The 8,034-nt window shown below is 37.0% G+C and overlaps 1 protein-coding gene across 2 annotated transcripts in view; it reads left to right on the top strand.

The window, feature by feature from the left end:
- The first annotated feature begins 243 nt into the window (after positions 1-243).
- The window catches only part of LOC145690137 (cytosolic phospholipase A2-like), a 120,202-nt gene continuing 112,411 nt past the window's right edge, over positions 244-8,034 (top strand). Inside the window, exon 1 of one of the 2 annotated variants that reach the window (XM_081764732.1) lies at positions 244-887. In XM_081764732.1, coding sequence (XP_081620858.1) covers positions 829-887 — 59 coding nt within the window. In that variant the 5' untranslated portion in view covers positions 244-828. The remainder of the gene's footprint in view (positions 888-8,034) is intronic. The other variant, XM_081764733.1, reaches the window with a different exon arrangement.

Genomic DNA, 8,034 nt, shown 5'->3' with positions numbered 1-8,034 from the left:
CATTGGTGTAGTATTATCCTATTGATTAAAACGTATATACAGTAAATCTCAAATTCAGGAGGACTCTTGCCCATACAACGGGATATAATAACAGCGAGAAATTCCATGAGCATGATATTGTTTACCACATTCGCCTGCACTAGGATCGAATCAGAAACCTTCCGAAGTAAAGGTGAGTCATCGTTTCCCTACTCACTCGGCGACAGAAGAACACAGGCTATTGTTTAAAAATACGCATGTTGCAATAATGACTAATTTAAGACAGGAAAATCTGTTAACCTTGTAAATTAGGTTATGTGTCACATTTCGAAATTGTCACTGTTTATCTTTTTTCTTTCCTTATTGACCTGCATTGTATTACCATGAAGCACGTAGATACTACGTTTGAAAATTGTTATTATTAATAGAATTTGCGAAATTGACAAAGCAAAAAAGATTTTCATTCATGATATCTCGGATCCTTCACTTCATTCGTTCCACGAAGTGTGTTTTCCCCTCATTGATATTAGCCGACTGGGTAAGAAATATAACAACGCAGCATAGACCGAGAACATGCTTGCTATTGGCTAACTCAATCATGTGACTAGCAGACAGAATAAGTATCTAATGTCAACGCACAAACAGAGCTGCTTCGTAAAATCGTAATTGTTAGATAATTTACTACTTATCGCTCGATTTAGGACTGTCAGATAAGCCAGACATGAATTAGTGTTTACCATACATACAGTTTGTTTCAACTCAATCGTTAAATTGTACGAAATACGTGAGAAGGGGATCTTTATTGATCTGTTTGCATTCGTTTCTGTTGGTCAGAAGGAGAATCCTAATATGAACAACGGCGCCAGTGATGAATTTTCACCGGTCCAAAATGATCAAAAACACCCAGGGTAAGTTGTTACTTTTTCGTAAATTTTTATTCTTAACAGATAATAGACCTACAGCATGTAATAATTATCTTGACGTAATCTGACAATTCTTTTATTTAAATGTGATTAATTGAATTTTATATTTAAAAGAATTTATTTTAGGGTGCATCATAAATTCAAGGGAATGACTACTTTAATCATATATCAAATACTATTGCAAATACTAGGTAATTATGTCAAATAACCTGTAATTTTTCATGAAGATGTAGCTAAATTATTCGTCTTCCACAATCTTGACCCTAGTCAACCTCCGAATTTAAACTACGAAATTACATCGTGACTTGTGTTTCTTTAAATTGCAAAGCTATATCTAGGAAAAAAAAAAGTTATCGTTTCAAAAAGAAAAACTTGATCAGAGATACTTAAAATTTAATTTAAATACTATTTTATCCAGATATAAGCCTGTACGAGGGCAAAGGGCTACCTCTCCAATAGTCTTCGCTCCCAATAGGGATATAATGGTATTATATATTGCAACAAAATTGATGCAGCATAGTGCAGTACGGTAGCTCAATGAGAGATCGTTCACCTTTGGTGCACAGGGTCGCATGTTCGATCCTAATCTATGTCGGCTTTATGGTGGAGCTAGGCAAACACTGCACATGTTATATATAACATGTGCAGTGTTTGCCTAGCTCCAGCATATATATTTGCGATATGTAGTTCATGTAAATTTTCTTGCATGTAATTATTTTATCACCTATATCAGCGTTTCCCAACCTTTTTCAACTTGCGGCACACTACAGGTGTAACTTGAATTCTCGCGGCACACCCATATATATATATATATATATATATATATATATATATATATATATATATATATATATATATATATATATATAATATAATTACCGTGGTATTTTAATGTGATTACTAATTTCCTTCTTACAGAGAAGAAAGCTCGATCACTGATTTTCCCCCGTGCTAAATCATTATACTTATTTTTCATTCTAATTTTAAAATAGAAAACAATAGCAATGAAATATAGGACTAGGGTTTTTAAAAATCCACTTTCTCTTTCGAAAACTGTATCTAACCTCTAACTAAAAGGGAAGATCACTAAATAACGAACAAATAAACAAATCTCCTATACTTTTAAAACACAAATGTAGGTAATTTGTATGCACGCTTGCTTTGTTGAATTTATTGAATGATATGTTAAAATTTCAAGTTACGAAATAGTCTGCAACAATAAAGAAGTAATAATGGTCATGACAATGATAAATACGTTTTTCAACATTAAAAATGTACAGAAAAGTAACACAGTATGAAATTTAAAATTGTAGATTTATAGTAGAGGTTCATAGTAATGTGAAATATAAATATACATTTTCCCCTGTCTTGCAATTTGGTTCGTATAGAATTAATAATTTGTTTCGATTTTCTCGCGGCACACCAGCGGCCCATTCGCGGCACACCAGTGTGCCGCGGCACACCGGTTGGGAAACGCTGACCTATATGGTCGCTGGTCTAGTAGGGGGAATAAGGTTTAATACTATAAGTCTTGATTGTAAACAGTAGTAGCAAAGATAATAAATTATTTCAAGAGTGTGTATATAATCCTGACTGATATACATATGTGTCATACTGTGCCCACCCGTGCTCCAGCCTGCCTGCTTTCTGGAGCCATATACTTTGTGTTGTAGTCTCGGGTTCGAACCCACACGGAGTTTTTGCCTCAAATGCAAGCTTTGAGTAGTGGTTCAAGTCGCACTTTAAATAGTATCTCTCGTCTCAGATAGCCCTGGTGCTGAAAGGGAGCGTAAACACGAATGAATCAACATGACGTTCTGCTGTCTGGGTAATCAGCTAGTATAAATGGTTAGTGTACGCAACTTCAGTGTGGAAGACTCGGTTACTTCTGTTCTCAATGGAAAATCAAGTGGTTCTGATCACAGATTAAGTTGTAGATCTGTGTGGCATATATAGCATTGGTGCCGAAAGAAACGCCCCCCCCCCCCACACACACAAATCTCACTCCTAAGATTTTTTTTCTCTTTCTCTGTTTCATGTTAAAAGAGAAGTGCTTGATAAACTCCTCGTGTACGTGCCTTGACGAGGGAGACCCAGGTTCGATTCCTGGTTGACGCTCTTGTGGTTCAAATTTTATATTAAGCTATAGGTTCCACATGTAATACAGCCTCGATGCTGAAATTGGCACTGAATTCCAATCAACCAGCAAAAAATGTTCTTACCCGTATATATATATGTGCTGAGTAAAGATTTTATTCCATGAATTTTCTAAGTACTTATTCTTCTAGTTTTTTTAAAATCTAGTAATTCGAACAGTTGTTCAACAAACAGTACGTGGGTTTTCTCGGGGTTCTCCCGTTTCCTCCCACTTTCTTTATTCCACCATTTCATTCATTTCTCATAATCACCGTCTCCTTTAGCCTAACCGGCATAATAGTGGGACGTAAAACTCAAAGATTTCATTTCATTTTCGAACAGTTGTTCAAACAAACTAAATATAATAATGAATAATTATTCAGTTGCTGGTCTGCTGGTTAACACGGGGTCGCGGATTGGATTCCTGGAGGAAGAGTATTAAAATTTGAACGCAGTACAGTGGTTCGAATTCAAATTTAAACTTGAAATCCACTAGCCTCAGTGCTGAAAGGCAATAAACTCCTATCCAAACAATGAACAATTGTTTCGAATTATTATATTGATAAATACCAGTAATTGCTCAAATAAGCGTGAGAATATTGGAGTAGTTATTTGAAGAACGACTATTGGAGTGAGGTGAGAAACTCAGGCTAATAAAACTAATTATAAAATCACTGATGGGAGCACGGTGGCTCTGTGCTGGAGCGCTTATTTTGGTGTGTGGGATTCCTGGTTCGATTTCCGGTTAAGTACAGTACGTTTATGTTGGACAATACTGTGTCCATGGGTTTTGTCGGGGTTACACCCCTTTCCTCCCACTTTCTTATTCCACCAATTCTTCCATTATCATTCACTTCCTTTAATCGTAATCTCCCTTAGCTTAAAAGGGCATAACCTAATCGTGGTACGTTAAACTGAAATATTTCATTTTATTTTCATAAAATCAATGATTAACTGTTATTTACTACCATTTAGAATGTTAAGTCTTGGTTGCCTGAATTTCAGCGTCCTTTTTTCAGAATCCAGGCTATATGAGATGTGAACATCCGAATCATTGTAAAGCGTTCAATGCTCTCCAACAGGGTATCGAACCTATGATTATATGTACAGTACCAAAGGAATACTAATCCCCCACTAGACCAAGAGGAATTATACTATTAAAAACATAACTAATATCATGAAATCAAAACTTGGAAGTACTGCATTTCTAAGGCTGCTATTTTCAATGAATGGTGTTATCAGGGAGTGGCTATTTCTGCTGGTGAGAGTTTCACCCCTAGACCTGAACATTTCCTCTAGAGACTCTTCATTGTTTTGTTTCAGTATATTCATTCCTTACAAGTAAAGAACTTCTTTTTATCTATTCTTTCGTAATAATTTCCTTTTCGGGAATTCCCATATGATTTTTAAGTCAACATACAAGTAGAAGTAGGATCTAAGTTAATTTCGCTTTCTTTGTCATAGTTACCAACTCATTTTGTCTATATGACCTAATAATTGTCTTAATATATACATTCCCAACCTGTAGTTCGCGGGACTTCATGCTGTCAACAATTGGGGCTAAAAAAAAAAAAAAAAAACTAAATAATTATTATAAGGGTTGATCGTGCATCATAGTTCGTGCACCCGCAAAATGCATTTGATTCAAGCCCTGGACGTGATTCCTAGCGTATAATAGTAGGTCTTGTTCATAACCTTGATGTTCCATAAGAACATGAATAAAATAAAAACCTTTAACAAAATGACAGTTTCTGCAGTAGAAAAAGAAAAAAAGTTACCGAAAGTTACCGAATATGGAACTCTGAAGTCATGTTGATTTTGTATGTTATTTCTTGTTTATGCAGTTTGGTTCCTGGAGGGAGTTCCACGTTATGTTATAGATGCACGTGTCAGATAGCTTCGCTGCTAAAAAAGTTGCGTTAAACTGAAAATCAAATTAAATCAGTCTTGTTTATGCATCGTTAAGAACATTTTACTATAAAACCCATGGAAGAATTACTGGTCACCTTGTCTTTGTTTTATGGCGCTATTGTTTCATTTACGGCGTTATTTTTCAACAAGGTAAGTTTGTGTTACAGGAATTGACTTAGCGTAGATTGATTTGATTTGACTTTCAGTTGACCGTCCCTTTCAGCAGCGAGGCTATATGAGACGTGGACCTACAGCTTAACGTGGGATCCGAACTGCATGAGCTTCCGCCGGGAATCGAACCCGGGTGTCCCGCGCCGTTTTAGCGTAGAACAGGCATGACAGTTTGAAGCAATATCAACCATTGTATTAAGTACTTACTAACTGCTGCATGCTGTTGGAATACTGAAAATTGCCTAATCATTTTATTTATTTATGTTCGATGTAAAAAATATTGGTTGTAACTCGACATTCTGTTTTTTTCAGGATCTTTTGATACGCGAATTCTATAATTCTCGCTGATAGAATAGTTCGATTTATCAGCCATCAAGTATTTATGCGAGGACCGAAAATCATAATTTAGAATTGTTATAGGGCTATGTGAAGATGTCTCATCTATGAGAGAATCGCGATTATTTTCGTTTTAATAATCCTCAAAGCACAAGACGTAGGATTGTTTCGTCCTTATACAATACCGAGGTTATGAAAGACTGGTGCTACTATTAGCGTGAGATCCAAACCACGATCCAGTGCAGTTTGAGGGAACTAAAACTATCGTGCAAGATCATCCTCACAGGATAGGCCGTTCCACGCCACACTACCTCGCTTCCAATATAGTTGGTTAATAGGACCATACCACTAACCCCGGTAGCATATGTGGTCGAACGCCCATCTCCCGTGTTAATTGCGTCAGGTTCCATTCTAAACTATCTAAAAGTGTCCTAGGATTTTGTAGAGGTTGGATTAACCGGTGATGATTTCAGGGAGTAGCCTGTGAGGTAGAATTCTCCCCTCCCCCGAAGCCACAAAGTCCCCCAAGATCATATATTCTATCATGTTCAATGTAGATTCCCAGTATTTTGTAATAATACTACTTTTCACCGCCAGTGTATTGAAATACCCTTTCCCCTGCGGAAGATCATCTGACATCACTAAGGATGACGGAATCGAAAAAGTTTTGAATTCCGTTCCCGAAACCATTAATAAACGTTTTTATTGTGTGTGTGTTTCGGGAAGATTTACGTGTTTATTTATTATAGATAATTTTGGGCATTACCGGCATCATGATCTTAATTAAGCCCGTTACAAATTAGGAATGACGTCCCTCGGAAAGCAGTGTTAGGAAAAGGGGAAGGAAGGAAGTGGCCTGGGACTATTATGTGAGGTACCATCTCGACATTTGCCTGATGTGAATGAGGGGAAGCCCAGGAGAAACTTCACTCAGAATGACTGGACTGAAATAGCTGTTAAACCTTTCCGACCAATCGAACCCGGGACTGCTTGCATCAAAGGCGAGAGAGTTAGTTACCACGCTATGCTTCGGGAAGACACCCGAAATAGTTTGACATATTGCTCTGTTCACAATTCCGAAAGCTATTTCGGTTTGTTTCCAGGAGAGAACCAAAATGCACTTCAACATAATAATTTGCAGACGTCGATAGATAAAGATCATTACAAGTTGCAAACGATATTAAGCTACGGTTAAATAATAACTCGAAGGAACCATCTAGAACGGTTTTGTTAGAGAACTTTTCTCCTTACTCTGTAATTTCGCTTCTACTTCAATATGGGTTTCAGTTCCAGAACCAGAACCATTTTTGCGAGGAAATTGATTCTGGTTCCGGAACTAATCCTTCTATCATCGTTCACTTCCTTTTCTTATTTTCCTTTAGCCAGGAAAGGTATTAATCGAGGGGATTAAATTGGGATTCATTTTAAACAAAACCTACAATGTATTGGCCATTAAATCATCCTAGGTCATCAATCTTCGGTTGGTTTGAGGCAGCTTTTCAGTCTTCCCTAACTTGAATCAGACTTTTCATTTGCATGGAGGAAGTACATGGGGGTAGTACTTTCTCCTCCCTCTATCCTATATTATTTGATCTGTATAGTTCAATAGTAACCTCCCTTTAGGTAGTTCTCTTTGTCATTTCCTCCATAGCTAATAAGGTGATTCCTCCATGTGCCATAATATGTCCATCTTATTTCTTCTACTCTTCAGCATACTCCTTTCCTTTTTCGATTTTCATTGCTTTCAATTGATACCTTATTAACCTAATTTTCAACATCCTTCTCTACCACCAATTCTCCATTTTTCTCTAAGTTCAAGCCTCACATCTATACATCACATTCTATACATATTCTGGAACCGCGATGGCTCAGTGGTAGAGCGTTCACCTCAGGTGCGCGGGATTCCTTGTGGTGTGCATAGGTTTTCTCGGGTTCTCCCGTTTCCTTCCACTTTCTTCATTACTCCATTTCATTCATTTCTCATAATCACAGTCTCCTTTAGCCCACACGGCATAACCATAGGACGTAAAACTCAGATTCAATTTCATTTCTATACATATACTGTATTTTCATCAGCTTTCTCGTAAGTTCTACGTCTGTGTTTGTGATTGACAGCTTTTGTTTTTCTTCACCTGATCCTATTCTTGATATTACATCTTGTTTGCATTAGCGTACACAGAAGTTCAAGGGGGAGGAGTTCAAGCTTCCATCTTCATATATTTTCAGGATTTTGTATACGTATTTTAACATGGTAAATGCTAATCTTTAATGTATATACATAATATCCTCCTCAAGGGGATGTTAAACCCCGAAACCCCCATTACTTACGCCACTGCTTATTTGTACCAATTACCGCTTGTTATTTTACTTCCTAAGTAATAGAATTCTTTCACCAGGATTTCCCGGTTTGATCTTCATTTTTCTTTCACTTTTGTTGTGCTCTCGATCTGCATGTTGAAGTTACTACTAATCACTTCTTGCATTCCGTTTAGACATGGCTCTTCCCGTTCTTAGTGTCTGCCAACAGCGCAATATCGTTCGCAAATATGAGTATATTGTCTGTTCGTGAACAGAGCCG

The sequence above is a fragment of the Thermobia domestica genome, chromosome 7, assembly GCF_964235325.1.
Source record: "Thermobia domestica chromosome 7, izTheDome1.hap1.1, whole genome shotgun sequence".
In the NCBI taxonomy this organism is placed as follows: domain Eukaryota; kingdom Metazoa; phylum Arthropoda; class Insecta; order Zygentoma; family Lepismatidae; genus Thermobia; species Thermobia domestica.
Note: the sequence above shows the minus strand (reverse complement) of the source record. Positions and strands in the feature narration are given on the sequence as shown.